Here is an 18,847-nt window from a genome sequence, read left to right as displayed (position 1 = left end):
TGGCTTGGGGGGTGCTATTTGCCCCATAAGGGAAACCTATGTGTACCCCATCAATATATGAAGGCCACACAGGCCATCCAGTCCAACCTCCTGCACAACGCAGGATCAGTCTAGAGCATCCCTGACAAGTGTTTGGCCAGTCTCTGTTTGAAGACTGCCAGCAAGGGGGAGCTCACCACCCCCTAAGGTAGCTGATTCTACTGTTGAACAACTCTTACTGTAAAAAAAAAAAAAATCCTAATATTCAGCTGGTTCCTTTCTACCCGTAATTTCAACCCATTATTGCGGGTCCTGTCCTCTGCTGCCAACAGGAACTACTCCTTGCCCTCCTCTAAGTGACAGCCCTTCAAATACTTAAAGAGAGCAAACGTGTCCCCCCCTCAACCTCTTCTCCAGAGTCCAGACTAAACATTCCCAACTCCCTCAGCTTTCCCTCATAGGGCTTAGTCTCCGGGGCCCTGATCATCCTCGTCACTCTCCTCTGCACCCACTCCATTCTGTCCACATCCTTTTTGAAGTACTCTGGTTAGTACTTGAATGGGAGGCCACCAAGGAAGTCCAGGATTATCATGTAGAGTCAGGCACCTCTGAATATTTATTGCCTTGAAAACCCTGCGGGATCACTATGTCAGCTGTGACTTGACGGCACACACACACACACACACTTGCAGAGAATCACCATTTTAGTACCAAATGCCATCTGGATACCTTTAATACAGGTGTTGTTGTCTTTCCGAAATTTCCCAGAACAATGCCAATGAATGACAGACTATAAATTGCCCTATTGTTGAGTGAACCTCCTGAGAGCAAACAAGTTTCACGTCCTCAGCAATCACTCCGAGTTGTAAATGAAGCCAAAAGCTATCTTAATATATGGCAAGATTTATGAACATCCTGGAGATCATTTTAGATAGCAATACAGGAAATGATGAGACTGTTGAGAAGAGCAGAAGATGGTTCAGGTTTCCCGGTTTTGTTTATGCCATAGAAAGGTGGTTTAATAGAGTGCCGGTGTCACTTGACTAATGCCACCAGGAGTTACCTTGGTTCATGTATTTGTAAAGAATACTAGGTTCATTCCTGACAGCAGAATTCCAGCCCAATGATGGGGATGACTTGTCATCTTCAAAGAATTTCTCCTGTGAAGTCTGAAGGATTCTATCTTGCTATCCCAGCAGGAAAAAATCCAAATCAGGACTACAGCTGAACATCAAGAAGACAAAAGTAATGACTACAGGAGAATTACTCGACTTTAAGGCTGACAATGAAGAAATTGAAATTGTTCAGGACTTTCTATTCCTTGGCTCCATCATCAGCCAAAAAAGAGACTGCAGCCAGCTGGGTGACCTTGGGCTAGGTGCCAGGATCAGGCGTCTGCCTGTAGCATTCCATAAGTAGACTCATCCAGACAGGTAGTTCTGAAGCAGTAATACTTTATTAGGAACTAAACAGCAGATTGAAGAGCTGACTGCACACTTGCAGGTGAGGCTGGTAATGGCGAACACAGGTAACTTACATCCTTAAAGGCACTACGGGCTGAAAAGGTAAACATTGCTAGGCAACCCAGAGATAAGCTGTTCCCAAGAAGACAGACTAAACAATACCACAGCTGCAGAAAACAGGACGAGCGAAACTGTACACAGATGTTTACAGGCATGAGAACCAAGAACTCGATGTGTAGCCAGAACCTGGCCTAACTCATGTCAAGAGCCTTAACTCCTGCTAAAAGGCAAAAGGCCTGACATTCTGCTCCCCCTAGGGGCCCCCTTCCCTCCCAGCAACCGGGAGAGGTTTATGGGGGTAAGCATTGTGAAATTGGCGAACCAGATGGGGGGGCAGTCACATGGTGCTCAGCCACCCACTCATCATGACCAGGGCCCAAGTGTTTCCAGCGAACCAGGTAGTAGAGCACTTTATTGCAGACCCAGGAATCTAAGATCTTGGAAACTTCGAAATGTTCCTCCCTCCCCCCACCAACACTGGGGGCTCGGGAGCAGGATCGGGATGCCATTCTGGTGTGTGCACGTATCTCTTTAGCAAACTGATATGAAACACTGGATGGATGCCCCTCAGGGATTTTGGAAGGCTGAGTTCTACTGTGACTTCATTTATGAGCCGTGAGACTGGGAAGGGCCCCACATACTTCTCACTTCTTTACATGGGCTTAAAGAGCGAAGGTTTTTTGTGGACAGATATACTTGGTCCCCCACCTTGAAGTCTCACCCCGGAGAATGGTGTTTGTCTGCAACATGCTTTAAAACAAAACGGAACTTAGAGAAGAATTCGGCCCAACGCACCTGCTTTGCCGTGAGTTTGCGCATTCCTTTCAAAGCCTCTAAATTTTTATGGTCTGTCCACACTTCAAACGGGATGTCAACCCCCTCTAGGAAATGTCTCCACACCGTGAGAGCACATTTAATTGCAGCTGCCTCTATTTCCCAAATGGGCCAGTTCAAATCAGACTGCGATAACATTTTAGAAAAGTACGCACAGGGTTGAAGCTGCCCCACTTCCCCACTTGCAGTAGTGCTCCCCCCATCGCTACATCGGAAGCATCCACTTGAACAATGAAAGGTTTCTCACAGTCCGGGTGTTTGAGTATAGGCTCAGAAGTGAACAGTTTTTTCAGAGCGTCAAAAGCTCGCTGACATTTGGGCGTCCAATTCAACCGGGAGGAAGGCAGAGTTGCCGAACTCCCTTTCCCCTTCGTTTTTAACAAATCCGTTATGAGTAACGCCACCTGCGCAAAAAGTGCTGAGAAACCCTTTGTAAACATTGCCGAACCTGAGGAACTGCTGTAACTGCTTGCGGGTAGCTGGTGGCTCCCACTCCAACACCGCCCTCACTTTCTCAGGATCCATGGCCAGACCCTTGTGCGAAATCACATACCCCAAAAAGGTCAGTTTATCTCTTTAGAAACTCACATTTGGACAATTTTGCAAACGTCTGTGTAAGTCAAGAGCCTTAACTACAGCTAAAAGGCAAAAGGCCTGACATTCTGCTCCCCCTAGGGCCCCCTTCCCTCCCAGCAACTGGGCAAGGTTTATGGGGGTAAGCATGGTGAAATTGGCGAACCAGACGGGGGCAGTCACATGGTGACACAGATTAGTGTCCGCCACTCATGTGAAGGAGTGGGGAATCAAATCGGGTTCTCCAGATTAGAGTCCACCATTCCAAACCACCGCTCTTAACCCCTACACCACACTGGTTCTCTGCACTCTTGAGCACACACAACAGATGGGTTTGGTAAATGTGCTGTGTTCCAATAGACTTGTTTTCCTGTGATTATCAGGGTGGGGGTGAGGGACGTAGAAGAAGAAGAAGAAGAGTTGGTTTTTATATGCTGACTTTCTCTACCACTTAAGGGAGACTCAAACCAGCTTACAATCACCTTCCCTTCCCCTCCCCACAACAGACACCCTGTGAGGTAGGTGGAGCTGAGAGAACTGTGACTAGCCCAAGGTCACCCAGCTGGCTTTGTGCGTAGGAGTAGGGAAACAAATCCAGTTCACCAGATTAGCCTCCACCACTCATGTGGAGGAGTGGGGAACCAAACCCGGTTCTCCAGATCAGACTCCACCACTCCAAACCACCGCTCTTAACATTACACCACACTGGCCAGGTCTGCCCTCTCCCTAAGAGCACAGAGTTTGGCAATGTGCATGTCATCTACTCCTGCTCCTCAGCACCTTCTTTCCTTTCTCTGTCTATCTATAGGAGGACAACAATCATCATGGTTGTCGATGGTTGGCTGGGTGTGGGCCTGTCTGTAGTCAGACCACCCGCAGGGCAGTGCTTATATAAAGAGCAGCACTGGTTTGGAGTTTGTTTGTTAAGGACTGTGTTTCTCAGATCTATTAAAATATCAAAGACAGACATTCCTCCCTCCGGCAGTTATTGGCTGGTTATTAGCTCTTTTCTCTACCATCATCATTACACCGTTATTTGCTGGTTCTAAAAGTACGTATGTTTGTGGGTATGCATGCGCACAATTGGATCGTGCCATTATGAATCAGGAGACCTATTCAGCCTCACCAATTTTAAGTCATTTTTCCATCAGTCGAAGAGAGCCTGCCAGCAATGCCCTGTTCTCAGCTGATGGGATATTAGCATATTACTGTGTGTGCTCATCATCGCCTAGCAACAGAAGGAGAAAGCACATGGGATGCAGAGAGAACTCTGTAAGGGTAATGACAATACTGTAACTCTGTAAGACTAATGATAATACTGTGTGTTATCCCCTTGGTCGGGGAGGGGCGGGATAAAAAGCAAATCAATCCATCGATCAATAAAATATAAAATGCAACAAAGTATGAGTGCTTTTGGTGGAGGGGAGATGGAAAGCTCTGCATAATTGCAAAATGGTTTATCTTGGGACCAAAAATAAGTAAACAGGCACTTAATTGCATTAAATATAGTGATGGAGTAACACACACCACTTTCTAAAATATGTATTTTCTTGGTCTGTATGTATAATATGTGATTAGAGATTGATAGCGCACACCTAGGATTGACAGGCCCCTCTTTGCCACTGGTGGGAGGTTTTTGGGGCAGAGCCTGAGGAGGGTGGGGTTTGGAGAGGGGAGGGACTTCATTGCCATAGAGTCCAATTGCCAAAGTGGCCATTTTCTCAAGGTGAACTGATCTCTATTGGCTGGAGATCAGTTGTAATAGCAGGAGTTCTCCAGCTAGTACCTGGAGGTTGGCAACCCTACGCAAACCAAATAATTCACAGTCAGTCCTCAAACAGCCTTCCTTGAGAAGAAGGGGTTTGTCCTCTGGAGGAAGCCTCCACACTTAGCTGTGGACTAATATATATATTTTTATTTACAAAATGTATACCCTGCCATTCTGCCCTTCTACACAATCATACCATTCCTTAGTCATAAAGGCAGAGAGATTAATGATTTCCATTGATCTCCCTCTCCCACTAAGCCCCCTAAATTTTTTTTACCTATGCGTCAGTGGACCCTCAGAAACAGCATGGGGGCAAATTGATAGATATGACATATGTTGAATACAGGTGGCTATCAAAACCAGACTAGATGGCCTGTATGGCCCCTTCCAACTCTATGATTCTGTTCTGTATTCCAAATCAAATGAGACAATGCCACATGATGAACTGAGCTAATTTCTTTTATATCAACTGCCAAAAATACACCTGAATGTGATTTTTCCTCAATATAATACTTTTGCCTGTCTGGGAAAAGTCACAAGCAAAACTAAATTAACAAATGAATGCATGCAAGTTATAATTCCGCCGCCCCCGCCCCAGAACAATTCATGACATTTTCCTTAGAAACCCTGGATTGTGGTTCATTTCTAGCATTATGTATCTGCTGGTATTTTATCAGTCACTGGCTTAAGGGTTTGGCCCTGTGGGATTTGTGAAAGGAAATACAAACTGGTGATGAGAAGAAACAGAGCTGGGGGCTTCGTGTTTGTTTCTTCGGACCTTCAGATGCTCTGCATCAAAGCCTTCCTCCTTAAGACTTCCTCTTAAAATTTAAGAGATGTTCTAGGATAGGACATTGGGCTGCTGTGGAAATGCAGCCTCAGGAAGTTGACTTTCACTTTGCTTCATTCCTAGAGAGTAGCATAATTTGCCCTCTTGTTATCAATACCGGGGACAAGTATTGTTCCCTCCTTGTGAGCAAAGGTGGTTGATTTCAAGCCGGAACTCAAGTGTCTTCAATCTTGACAGGACCAGGCTTCAATTGATTCACCTGCATCCAAATGCTGACCACAGTCCCAGCACAATCTTCATCAGAGTTATACCCTTCTAAATCCATTGACATCTGTGGATTTAGAAAGGTGCAACTCTGCTGAAGATTGAACTGTTTGTTACCCAACAAAGCAATGGAACTGCTGGGTTGGTTTGTAAGGAAGGTGAGTCACATGAACACATGAAGCTGCCTTACACTGAATCAGACCCTCGGTCCATCAAACTCAGTATTGTCTACTCAGCTCGGCAGCAGCTTTCCAGTGTCTCAGGTAGAGGTCTTTCACATCACCTACTTGCCTAGTCCCTTTAACTGGAGATGCTGGGGATTGAACCTGGGACCTTCTGTGTGCCAAGCAGATGCTCTACCACTGAGCCACAGCCCTTCCCATTGCTGTAAGAGCACAGTCCCCAGTGTTGCTGTAAGAGCACTGTGTAAAGCAAACAACATTTGTCTTGGTGCTTCAAGCCACTGTCATGCTTGATTCCTGTCTAAAGAAAGGAGATTGCTCCCAGTGACGGAAACATTCTGAGTGGAATTTTCTTCCCTTACAAAGAAATAATATTTTCGCCCACTCCAGTCATTGTCTGGCAAGCAACAGTTTCTAATCTTCAGTTCTCAGATTAAAACGTCAAAGCTAATAGGAACTGTGGGAGCTGCATTATCTATTTGGTAGGATTTGATGGATTGGTGGTGTTCCGAAAGAGAAAAACACCCATTCAGAGCGGGCAGACTAGTTCAGTTCAAGTCTGTGTGGCTTTAATCAAACAATGTATTTATTTAGTTAGTAAGTACAACAATTATATGCCACCTTTCCTCGTAGCTCAAGGTGGTTTACAATAATAGTTAAAAAGAAACCATTTCCAGTTCAAACCAGAGTAAAATAGCAAACCCTGCACCAAAATCCCCCAAAGGAGCGTCTTGTCACCCCTCTGTGAGACCAACAGCTCATTCCTGAGCCTTGCAATGGCGCCTCCAAAGATGTTTCTAAAAAAGGCCTTTAACAAAACAAAAAAAATGCAAAAATGGGGTGGAAGTCCCTTTGAAAACAGCAATGCTGCACCAGGCAAAACCTGCTGCAGCAATGCTGTTGTTGGAAAGGGTGTTCAGGCCCGTGAACGCACTACCAACTTACCTCGCAATTTACACGCGTCCAGTACACAAGTATCCAAAATGACTTTCAATTTCTGTTCCCACCGCGCCGCCTTTCTCCGCTGCATTTGATAAGCCCGAAAACCGGCATGCTCCCACGCATGCCCAGTCGGCGCTCCAAGCAAGGACGGCGATTGGTCCAGCGTTAGTAAGGGAGGCGGTGGGAGCGCGGGGGTTGGCTGGCAGCAGGAAGTGGATTGAACACTCATTGCATGTTTCACTTTAAGGCACCGGGTGTGGAAGACGTTTTATTTTATTAATTCGCCGTATAAGCAGATGCGCTTGACGCGGAGAAATTGTGCTCTGGAGACGTCCTCGGAATCCTTCGGGTGAGATGAAGTGGGGACATGCAAGGAAAGCCCGCGGAAATTGGAGCTGCAAATGCGCAGTGCGGACATGGCCCAGATCTGCCCCCGCCACCAGTATTAATGCCTCTTATTCCATGATAAAAGGCCTCTTACCTGGTGGAAGAATCACACCACCTCCAGAGCACTTTCAGCCCCCCACCTCAGGAATGCTCTGCAAGAGACAAAATTTAGTGGTCTGATTTGAAAATGATTGCCACCTTCAGGCAGCAGCTGAATCCTTCTAAGTATACACATTTACTACCCTCACGGCTGATTACAGACTGACACGATCCTCTTTCCCTTTTGTGCTTAAGTGGGGTACAGAGTCCAATGGCCAAAGCAGCCATTTTCTCCAGGGGAACTGATCTCTGTCACCTAGAGATCAGTTGTAATAGCAGGAGATCGCCAGCCACCACCTGGAGGTTCCCTAAGGGACAGGGAAGAGCAGGACTCTGGAGTGGCAGCACAAGAATTTCCTAAATAAATAAATTTCCTGAATAAAGAGGGGCTCTCAACCCTTTCCTAGCCTGCTGCTTCTCTGCTTCCAAATTGGACTCTGAGAGCGACGTCAGAGGATCCAAACTTTAGCATGGGGGGATTATTCCCCCCTGTTCTCATGGAGTTCCCAGTGCATAGCTACAAGAGCACACCTGCGGTTTTCAACTATGAGTGTGCTCTTGTCGTTCTCCTCACGCTTCTCTCTAGTCCTCTGCCAAGGAGCCCCCTTCCTCTGCCACTGACTCGTCTGCTCTCACAAGACCAATGTTTCTCAAGGAGCCCTTCAATAAGCAAAGGTTCTGGTGGCAGACCGAAGCGAGGACCACCGTGGAGGTAGAGGAGATCCTGTTTTGTATTCTTGATGGGGGAGCAGGGAGTGGGATTGTGCACCGTACAACAGGGGGTCAACTGCTGAAGATGGAGGGTGAGAGATTCAAAACAAATAAAAGGAAGTATTTCTTCACACACAAAAATTACTGTGGAACTCCTTGCCCCAGGATGTGGTGATGGCTGCCAACCCTGAAGACTTTAAGAGGGGAGTGGCCATGTTCATGGAGTATCCATGGAGAAGAGTATCCATGGCTACTAGTCAAAGTGAATACTAGTCATGATGCATGCCTATTCTCTCCAGGATCAGAGGAGCATTCCTATTATATTAGGTGCTGTGGAACCCAGGCAGGCTGCTGTTGCAGGCATCTTGCTTGTGGGCTTTCTAGAGGCACCTGTGTGAACAGGCTGCTGGACTTGATGGGCCTTGGTCTGATCCAGCATGGCTTTTCTTATGTTCTTATGATACTACAACAATTTTGTATCTGTGTTCTGCGAATTAATTTTAAAAATATTTTAACAGATTGTTTTACAGGACTCATAAACATAATGACTGATATAATTTGGCGCTTCACTGGAGATTTCATGGCCCCTGATCTCATCTGCCGAATAGTGCGCTATTTTCAGGTACAAGATGTCATAAATGCCAAATAATTTCTTGATATGTTTATTCCTTAATTAAGGCCTCGCTCACTGTTAAATACCTGAAATCACACTATATGGGGGTGGGGGAATAGAAGCAGAAAAAGGTGTTGCCCATAAAGAGCCACGTGTGCAGAATGATATCATGACATAGTGTCACCTTTCATCAAAAAATCGCACCACAAGATCATATTTCTTTCAGTGCTTCAATCACATTTGTCGATTGATCGTGCTTATACATCCCTTCAAATGCATTCAGTGCACAAGTAATAACCCTTGATTCACTTTGGTCATTATTTTTCATAGTGAACAAAGTGAACTAGCAAAATTAAAGTTGATGATTATGCTTCCCTTTTTAAAATCAAATTGTATCAGAGAAATCAAGACATACAGTCTTGCAGAATCAACAAGACGTGCGTTCAACAAACCGTATTCAAACACACCTTTGATTGGAGATAGATCACGATGGGTAGACGCGTTAGTCTGTCACTAGCAGTACAAAAGAGCCAGAGTCCAGGTGCACCTTAAAGACTAACAAAATTTCTGGCAGGGTAGGAGCTTTCATGAGCCACAGATCTCTTCTTCAAATACCAAGTATCTGAAGCCCAGCACAGACTCTGCAAGTTACCTCTTTTTTGTCTTGAATCCTGTGGGTAGTTTAGCTTTCAAAATTCACACACATTGGATAATCAATGCACTTTCAATGCATCTTGGTAGTTGTTTGACTTGCAAAGGTGCATTGAAAATGCATTATCCAAAGTGTGTGAAAGCAGCCTGCTACGAAAGAAGGACTCATTTAGGGATCGAATTAACACAATGCTAGGGGTTCTGTGAGCAGGGCTCCCAGGTTTTCCCTCCTGTAAAAATCACATCTGCAAAGAGGGGCTGATTTGGATCAAGACCATGGTGCAAGGGGAGGCATGGTTAAGCCTATAGTGGCCTGGGGGTCTGCAGTTTGGCCCCCATTGTTGTATGTTTCTTGCAATTCAGCAAATAGCTCCCTGGGACAATTTCAGATCAGGACAATACAGTGAGGAGGAAAGTCTCAGCCCTCCTCATGCCATACTGTATGAATATGAATTTGGTGCCAAGCCCCATGTTGCAGAGTGGTAATTTGCAGTACTGCAGTCCAAGCTCTGCTCACGACCTGAGTTCAATCCCAACGGAAGTCGGTTTCAGGTAGCCGGCTCAAGGTTGACTCAGTCTTCCGTCCTTCCGAGGTCGGTAAAATGAGTACCCAGCTTGCTGGGGGTAAAGGGGAGATGACTGGGGAAGGCACTGGCAAACCAAATGTGATAAACAAAGTTTGCCTAGTAAACGTCAGGATGTGACGTCACCCCATGGGTCAGGAATGACCCGGTACTTGCACAGGGGACCTTTACCTATTCTATGTGATTAAACACAAACACTGGGAGCTTCTTCTTTTTTTCATGAAGCTGCCAATATCTCATGTAGCTGAGTCCTCATGGTTGCCCAGTTTGATTTGCAGTCTCAGCAGGTATTTCAGCCTGGGTCTCCTTGGTGACCTGCTTTTCCACGCACACTCTCACTGCAGCTCTATCCCAAGCATAAATCTTTTTAAAATTCTTATACTGGCTTTTTAATGGCTTGTTTCCTTATTGATAATTCTGACATTGTTGCTTTTATTGTTTTATTGTCTTGTTTTTATTTTGTGAGCCACGTCCAGAGCCAGGTCTCCGGAGAGGTGGCGTGTAAATATAAATAAAGTTGTGTTAAGGTCATAGTGTGTTCTGTGGCACTAGCTGTTGCCACGCCCCAGCCTAAGCACAAGCTGGTGGGGCCAATCTTAGGGTGGTCTGTCAGCCCCACTCCCACAGAAGTGAACATATGTACCCATATCTGATTCAAGAACACGGTTTTTCTTGATTTGTTGGGGAGTAACTTTCGAATGATTTATTGGGAAGTAACTTTGGAATGGATTTATTGGGGAGTAACTTTGGAGTGAAAGTTTATTAGTTTATTTAGATATCTAAGCCCCACTTTCCTCCCCAGTGGGTACTCAAAGCTGCTTACATCATTCCCCTCTCCTCCGTTTTATCTTCATAACTACCACTCTGTGAGGTAGATTAGGTGGAGAAAGATTGACTGATCCAAGAGCACCCAGAAAGCTTCTCTCAGATTGTGACACTCTAATCACTACATCCCACTGCTTAAACTGCTGTGTTCACTCTTAATTTTGTACAAGATTTAGGGGGGGATTTATTTATTTACTTTGTTTATACCCCACCTTTCTACCCAATGGAGATTCAAAGCAGCTTACATTTTTCTCCTCTTCTCCAGCGTGGTGCAGTGGTTAAGAGCTGTGGTTTGGAGTGGTGGACTTTAATCTGGAGAACCGGGTTTGATTCCCCGCTCTTCCACATGAGCGGCGGACTCTTATCTGGTGAACTGAGATGGTTTCCCCACTCCTCCACATGAAGCCAGCTGGGTGACCTTGGGCTAGTCACAGCTCTCTTAGAGCTCTCTCAGTCCCACCAACCTCACAGGGTGTCTGTTGTGGGGAGGGGAGGGGAGGCGAAGGTGCTTGTAAGCTGGTTTGATTCTTCCTTAAGTGGTAGAGAAAGTCAGCATATAAAAGCCTGCTCTTCTCCTTTTTTATTCTCACAACAACCCTCTGAGGTAGGTTAGGCTGAGAGTGACTGGCTGGCCCAAGTTCATCCAGCAAGCTTCCATCATGGCAGAGTCAGGATTCAAGCCTGTGTCTCCCAGAGCTTGGCCCAACACTCTACCCACTACACTGCACTGACTATCCTTCAAATATCCATATCATATCCTTCAAATATATAAGATTACTTTTTCCCTTTTTCTTTAGGTTGTACTTTTGTACGCTTCGACGTATGTCCTAGTTTCACTGAGCATAGACAGATATCATGCCATAGTCTATCCCATGAAGTTCTTTCAAGGAGGTAAGAAATCCCCCCCTACTTTTTTGCAATTGTTTTTTTCCTTAATAGCATCAATTTGTTAGGTAACTTTCCTGTGAAATAAAGTCCTTTTACAATGAATAACGCACTACCCTATTTTAGTTATTCCATTTCACTGGCTTTGTTCAGGCCTTCTCACTGTTTTTCAAATAGCTGTGATGTTACCTTTGGAGTTCTTCTTCCTATTGTTCCACAAATGTCAGGTGATGTTTTGCCTCAAGAAGTATTCCAGTGATTTCCCCCCCCCCTTTTTGGTTACTATTGTGTGGAAAAGCAATTAGGCTTCCCCCAAAAAAAGGGTTTAAAAACCCCCATCCCTGGTAGACAATTCACAATATCAGTAGTGACTTCAAAGATTTAATGAGTCTGAGGCCCTGAACTTAAATCACACTATTTTCTGCCTTGCAATAATTCCATTAATTATGATGCAGTTATGCAGTGTTCAAAAATACTTAAGGAAATAGAGGATAGGTGATGAGAAGTTCTTTGTACCTGTGTCTTCATAGACATTGAGTCCTGCAGAAAATGCCCACTAAAAGGAGGACAATTTTTGCTGTTTTCCTATCTTCCTCAACAGACTGACTCCCCACTCCTTCTGTTCCTGGGGGTCTCCTGTCTACCACAAAGCAACATTTTGGGGATCACTTCGTTGTCTCTTCCTTGAGGTGTATTTTTACCCATGGTATATTTGAGCTTTGGGCACACAGAGGATTTTAAAGGAATTATTAGGGCTGTCGATTTGGTTCATTCCGAACTGAAAAACCGTCGAATTTCCCCCAATTCGGCAGTTTCCGGTTCAGGACGAACCGAATTCAAAAAAGGCGGGAAACGGGGGGAGCCAAATTCCCCGACTTCGGGGTGTTCGGAAATAAATTCGGCAAATTCAGGGTTCAGCTCCCCCCCCCCGTGCGCCTTCAGGGGGCTTCCAGCTGGGAGGCGCATATCTGTTTAAAGGGCCCCCCGCGCGCCTTCAGGGAAGCCCATTGAAGGCACGAGGGGGGGCGAATTTTCCCCCGAACTCCGGATCTCACCCGAATTTCAGAGATCCGAAGCGGGGGAGTTCAGACTTCGGCATGGCCCAAATTTTAAAGGGCCAAATTTTGCCAAAGCCAAACTATATCGAATTTTTTTTTTCAACAGCCCTAGGAATTATAACAACTGACAAGACTAAAAGTGTGAAATTAGAAACAGCTAATTATCCTGATGCATACATATATTAGCTTAGTGTAAACCTGGAATTCATGATGTGTCATCCTCTACAGAGTAAGAAGGAAGATAGTATCTCATCTCCATGCCTTTGGGCATTTAGTACACAGAGATATTTAATTTCTTAGCCTTTAAATGATTATGACTGCAGTTCTAGGAACACTTTCCTGGAAAAGTAAGCACCATTAAATATAATAGGACTTACTTCTGAGTAGACCTGCTTAGGATTTGGTCCCTATGTGCCTCACATTCATTCATGGTTTTGAGATGAATTGTAATGGAGTTATTACTAGGATAGCTGTGCTGCATTAACTAATCTAGCTGTGGGAGCCAGTTGGAAAGGATAACAGAACATTTCCAAGGTTCCAATAACCTTTACCTGTTCCTGTTCAGAAATCTGAGTGCCTGTGTGCCAAAGCACTTGGGCAAATAAAAAAACAAGTCCCAAATTATTAAATATTAAAATAAATAAATGTATTTAAAATATTCAATCCTTGGGTTTAGATGATACATACAAGCTCCTAATTTTAAGAGCAGAAAAAATAAATTTAATTACAGAGATTGTAACTCCCTTATCACTACCAGCCAAGAGAAATAAAAGGTGAAAATCATGCGAGCAGTCAGGAAACTTAACAACAAGAGGTGTTATAAAGCAAGCCCTTTGAGTGAAATATAAACCACAACTGAAGAAAAAACAAGTTAATGATTCAATGTCTGCTCTTCTGCATAGACCGGATCTCTGGGCTAGAGGGACTCCAGAACAACAGCCGACTCTTTCTGCCAAAGGTACTGCATTTACCCGGCCTAAAAAGAAAAGCGGACAATATACTGAGACTAAGAAACTTAAAGTTAAGATGTTGTTGCTTGACAGGAAATAAAGGAATTGACAAGCCCCAATAAAGTTCAGAACAAACTCTTTTAGCATCCTGGTTAATTCTATCCTGATCATACTTTCTTAACAATTCAAAAGTTCTCTGCCTAACACTAGGGATATCCAAAGAAGAGGATGGTGGAGCTACTCCATTGTTCTCAACTTCATATCTACTGCTCCAAGATGACAGGTGGGAATCCTGCTGTGACCACTGTAGTAAAACTGGCAAAGAATCATGATATAACAAAAAAAATATCTAAATTTAACTACAGCAGTCCAAACCTTCAATGAGATGGAATTACAGCCTGCTTCCAAAAAGCAAGGTAGAATTTGAAACACATTTTGGGGCCCGCAATAGGGCAGAAAGAAAGGAAGCCTGAACAGATTCCACTTTAGCAGGAATTGCGGATACCCATAAAGGAGCCCAGTAGAGCAGGAGATACAAAATCTTAGTATGACATGCAATAACTTTACCTGAGGTCAGACAAAAAGGCTCTCTTGGGCAGAGGTCTTTTCCAGCCCTGCTATCCAAGCCAACCTTCCTTGCTGGGTGGGGTGGCTACATTTCTGGGAGGGGCTTCAGATAAACTACACATTACATTATGTGATGAACCAGCTAGTGACAAAATGCAGTGTGTCTCTTGGCCCTAAATAAATAATAGATTGGTAGTTTCCTTGCAGTGGATTTACAGAAAGTTCTATAACCCCGTCACATAGACCAACAGTCTATGTGTATCTGAAATGACAGCATCTGAAAGGAATAAGCTAAATAAGAACACATATTTAAAAGTTTATAAACTTTAATAACATGGACAGCTTACTACAACAATAATTCCTGATGTTACCACTTGCCTTCCTTTAAGTGCCCTGCCATGCTCTGTCAGAATACCTCTTGGAGGGGAGATTTTTCTTCTAGATCACTTATAAATGATAAAGGTGACAACAGTCTTGAAAAACCTACCCTGAGACGGGGCAAGGGGACTGAGCTCAGTGGGTCAGAGGAGGCAGGAGGAAGGCCGCTTTGGGGTGGGGGTGATACCAACAACTACTGGTTGTTGGGATTTTTTAACCAGACACTTTCCTATTGTAAAAAGAAGGTCACTCTACAAAGAGAGCCAGCGTGGTATAGTGATCAAAGAGTGGAGGACTCTAATCTGGACAACTAGGGTTGATTCCATACTCCTGCACATGAACAGTGGACTCTAGTCTGGTGAACCGGGTTGATTTTCCCACTCAACAACATGAAGCCTGCTGGGTGACCTTGGCCCAGTCATAGCTTTCTCAGAACTCTCTCAGCCCCACTTACCTCACAGGGTATCTGTTGTGGGAAGAGGGAGGGAAGGTGATTGTAAGCCGGTTTGAGACTCCTTAAAGATAGAGAAAATCAGGGTATAAAAACCAACCCTTCTTCTTCTACTACTACTACTTCTTCAAATAGAAACTGTCAAATACGTTGAAAAGTGTATTTTGAAAAAAATCCTAGGTAGGGCAACCAATGGTTTGAATTCTGCCAGCATGTTCATTCAGTCTAGCTCCCTTCCCCTCCTTTCTACAGCCCCCATAATGCATGGTTTTTGTAAATACAGGTCCCCTGATGCTTGGCATAGTCTTTTTAGGTGGCCAAGGAGGACCCTTCCTTCCTTTTTCACAGCAGAATCCAATCCAATTGTTGTGTGTGGGGGTACCCTCTGGTCCCATCCCAGTAACAGCTTCGTTGCCATCTGAGATAATTTTTAATTTGCGATGTTGGAGGTTGAAATAAGGACCTTCTACATGCAAAGCCTACTTTCGTTCTACCGCTGAGTTATGGGCCCCTTCCTCACAAAATGAAGCCGCAACGTGTTTTTATGTCGGTCTTAACTAGGCTGCCTATTGCCCTCAGCTTGAATGAAGTGGGTCAAATATCAGCCATCAGTAACTCCCTTCTGAAATTACAATGAGCACCTTTAGGACTACAGTGTTTGACACAGGCTTTCCATTACCCTTTATCATCTACAATGATACCTGCGGTGTTCATCCATAATTATTTTAATCTGAAAATTGAATGCAATAAGTTGTTCTCATTTCACAGCAGGCAACCAACGATGTTTATCTCACCGCTGTGGAGAACTCTCCTCTCAGAGCTCTCTTACTACTGCATCATTATTCGCTGTACAGGGAATTAAAAAAAAAAAACGCTTTATTTATCTACATGTATTAACAGGGCCTTGTTCTTTCTTGAACAGAAAGGCAGGCGAAAGTCCTCATTGTGGTTGCCTGGAGCCTCGCATTCCTGTTTTCAATTCCGACTCTGATCATATTTGGGAAACGGCAGCTGTCCAATGGGGAAGTACAATGTTGGGCTGCCTGGCCAGATGAGTCTTACTGGATCCCATACATGACCACAGTTGCCTTCCTGGTGTATTTTATCCCTCTGATTATTATCAGGTAAGAATCTTTTGAATCTTTATTGCTCATTGTCAAAGTCTTAAGCATTCATAACATAGAGAAACAAAGAAATGAACAATTTTACAATTTTAGGATAAACACAATTAATAAAAGATTTTATCCATTTGTGGTGCAGGGTAAACTTGCATTATCAGATCTATTTGATAGCTTTAGGGCCATTGCATGTGCTAGGTATTTTGCAATCTGATGTACTCTCAGTATATGAGTCTAGGTCTGATAAAAGAAATGGTATAATCCAAGGTTTTAGTGGGAGACTGTACTTTACTAAAGTAGGTGAAATCCTACAGTGTTGTGTAGTGGTTAGGAACAGTGGACTCTAATCTGGAGAGCGGGGTTTGATTCCCCACTCCTACACATGAGCGGTGGACTTTAATCTAGTGAACCAGGTTGGTTTCCCCACTCCTACACCTGATGCCTGCTGGGTGACCTTGGGCTAGTTGCAGTTATCTCAGAACTCTCTCAGCCCCACCTACCTCACAAGGTGTCTGTTGTGGGGAGACGAAGGGAAAGAGATTGTAAGCCAGTTTGAGTCTCCTTAAAGGTAGAGAAAATTGGGGTATAAAAACCAACTCTTCTTATTCTACTTCTTCTTCAGGTATATTGGCCCCAAATCATATAGGGCTTTGAAGGTCAACACCAGCACCTTGAATTATGCCCAGAAACAAACTGGGAGCCAGTGTAGATGGAGCAACACTGGAGTGATATGGTCCCTAAATCCCACTCCAGTACACATCCTGGCTGCAGTGTTCTGTACCAATTGAAGTTTCTGGACAATTTTCAAGGGCAGCCTCACCTAGAGCACGTTGCAGTAATCTAATGTAGATGTAACCAGGGCACGCACTTGAGTTTAGCTGCTAACTCAAGACTGTGTAGGTACAGGGCAGCTATAAAGCACCTAGAAGACCAAACTATTTATTGGTGGACTGCATGGTGGATTATGAGCTGCACACAAAGTGTGCATGTCAGGTGTGCTTCCAGGAACAGCTGTGCGCATACACCTGCGGCCCCCGATCCAGCCATGGCTTCCTCATTGGGTGCACATGGCGTTTAAGAATGTGCACCTGTCGTCCAGTTTAGGTGTTTACTGCTCCTGTGGCAAGCATGATTGTTATGTCCGGCGTGGCACTGCTATCAACCTCTCAGCTGCATGCCATATTTTCCACAAACCCCAAAACATCACAATACCCACAGACTCTTTTGCTGGTGGTTTTTTGTTTTGTTTTTTTGGCCTGCTTTGTGTTCTTTTCTCCTTGCAAGTGCCTCCCGTTCCTTCTTTATCAGCTGTCACTCCTTGAAATCTTGACTGCACCAGGCATAAGGATTGTGTAAATGAGAAGATTGCCCATGGTTGAAGGTGACCCAGTGAGGAGTATTGGTGTGATGTTACTGTGCATGTCCCCACAGGTTAATTTTTGTGTGCATGGCTCCAATTAAGTCTACAAGGAGCAGCTGAACTCTGCACTAGGTTCATTATTCTCTGCTGGTCCACTCAATTTTTCCTTTAGTTACCACTAAAATAGTACCTTGTAAGACAGATATTACCATGAGATGCCTTAGCAGTATACGTGACCATTTTGTCAATAATCTCGCAATCCCACACATTCTTTTCTTCCTCACCTTTGTCTGGGCTTGTTGCCGCTATTATTTATTAAAACAAATAATAAACTGACTGTGTGCATGGCTACATGTCTGTCCATTGTTTAGATGTGATCTCAATCTATTTTTCCTCCTTGACCTTGCGCTCATACACATCCTCCATTAGATTAATTTAATGTTGTTCAGTAAGGGAAAGCTAGAAGTGGCAGGCAAAAGACAGGTAGCAGATGGAACTGAAAGTATAGGTTAGATGCTCTGGTGTCCGACTTGTCACCGCTCTCTAAAATACTCTTCCTTTTGTATCTAAGATGAAACTGTTTGGCCATTTATACATGGCTGTTTCCTCGGGGTCACCCTGCCAACTATTTCAGGGCTTTGCTTTATGCTTGCATTTTCTGACTGGCAGAGGTTGCTTTGCATTCCCTGCGCATTTCCATGTGTTTTCTGGTTTCGTGTTTAACCAGCATCAAGAAAACATGGGGGAAACGTCCTTTGCTCAAAAACTTCCCTGGATGATCTGAACTATTTCTGGCCAAGTTGCTATTAATAGACAAAAAATCTCAGGTTTCTCTCCAGACCGCTAAATTCTGTACTGCTGCTATTAAAATTTGGCATACCTTGCTAGGAAAAGGATAAGTGGTACAATGTATTATGTAAAGGGGTCATTGATAAGCCTGTGATGTTTTGCATGACCAGGTGAGAGGAGGAGGAGGAAGAAGAAGAGTTGGTTTTTATATGCCAACTTTCTCTACCACTTAAGGAAGAATCAAACTGGATTAGAATCACTTCCCCTTTCTCTCCCCACAACAGACACCCTGTGAGGTAGGTGGGGCTGAGAGAGTGACTAGCCCAAGGTCACCTATTTGGCTTCATGTGTGTAAGCAGGTAAACAAACCCAGTTCACCAGATTAGCCTCCTCCGCTCTTGTGGAGGAGTGGGGAATCAAACCAGGTTCTCCAGATTAGAGTCCACCATTCCAAACCACCGCTGTTAACCACTACACCACACTGGCTCTCATGAAAGCAAGCAAAGATGTCTGTTATTCTCTTCGCTGGAGACAGAGGAAATGGGCTGCTGTCCAGGGTCCTGAAT

At 44.4% G+C, this 18,847-nt stretch overlaps 1 protein-coding gene across 1 annotated transcript in view; it reads left to right on the top strand.

The window, feature by feature from the left end:
- The window catches only part of NPSR1 (neuropeptide S receptor 1), an 81,835-nt gene that overhangs the window by 39,431 nt on the left and 23,557 nt on the right, over positions 1-18,847 (top strand). The window contains exons 3-5 of the mRNA XM_056857048.1: positions 8,571-8,674; positions 11,523-11,616; positions 15,937-16,138. Coding sequence (XP_056713026.1) covers positions 8,571-8,674; positions 11,523-11,616; positions 15,937-16,138 — 400 coding nt within the window. The remainder of the gene's footprint in view (positions 1-8,570; positions 8,675-11,522; positions 11,617-15,936; positions 16,139-18,847) is intronic.

Source organism: Euleptes europaea, chromosome 11 (genome assembly GCF_029931775.1).
Source record: "Euleptes europaea isolate rEulEur1 chromosome 11, rEulEur1.hap1, whole genome shotgun sequence".
NCBI lineage: Eukaryota > Metazoa > Chordata > Lepidosauria > Squamata > Sphaerodactylidae > Euleptes > Euleptes europaea.
Note: the sequence above shows the minus strand (reverse complement) of the source record. Positions and strands in the feature narration are given on the sequence as shown.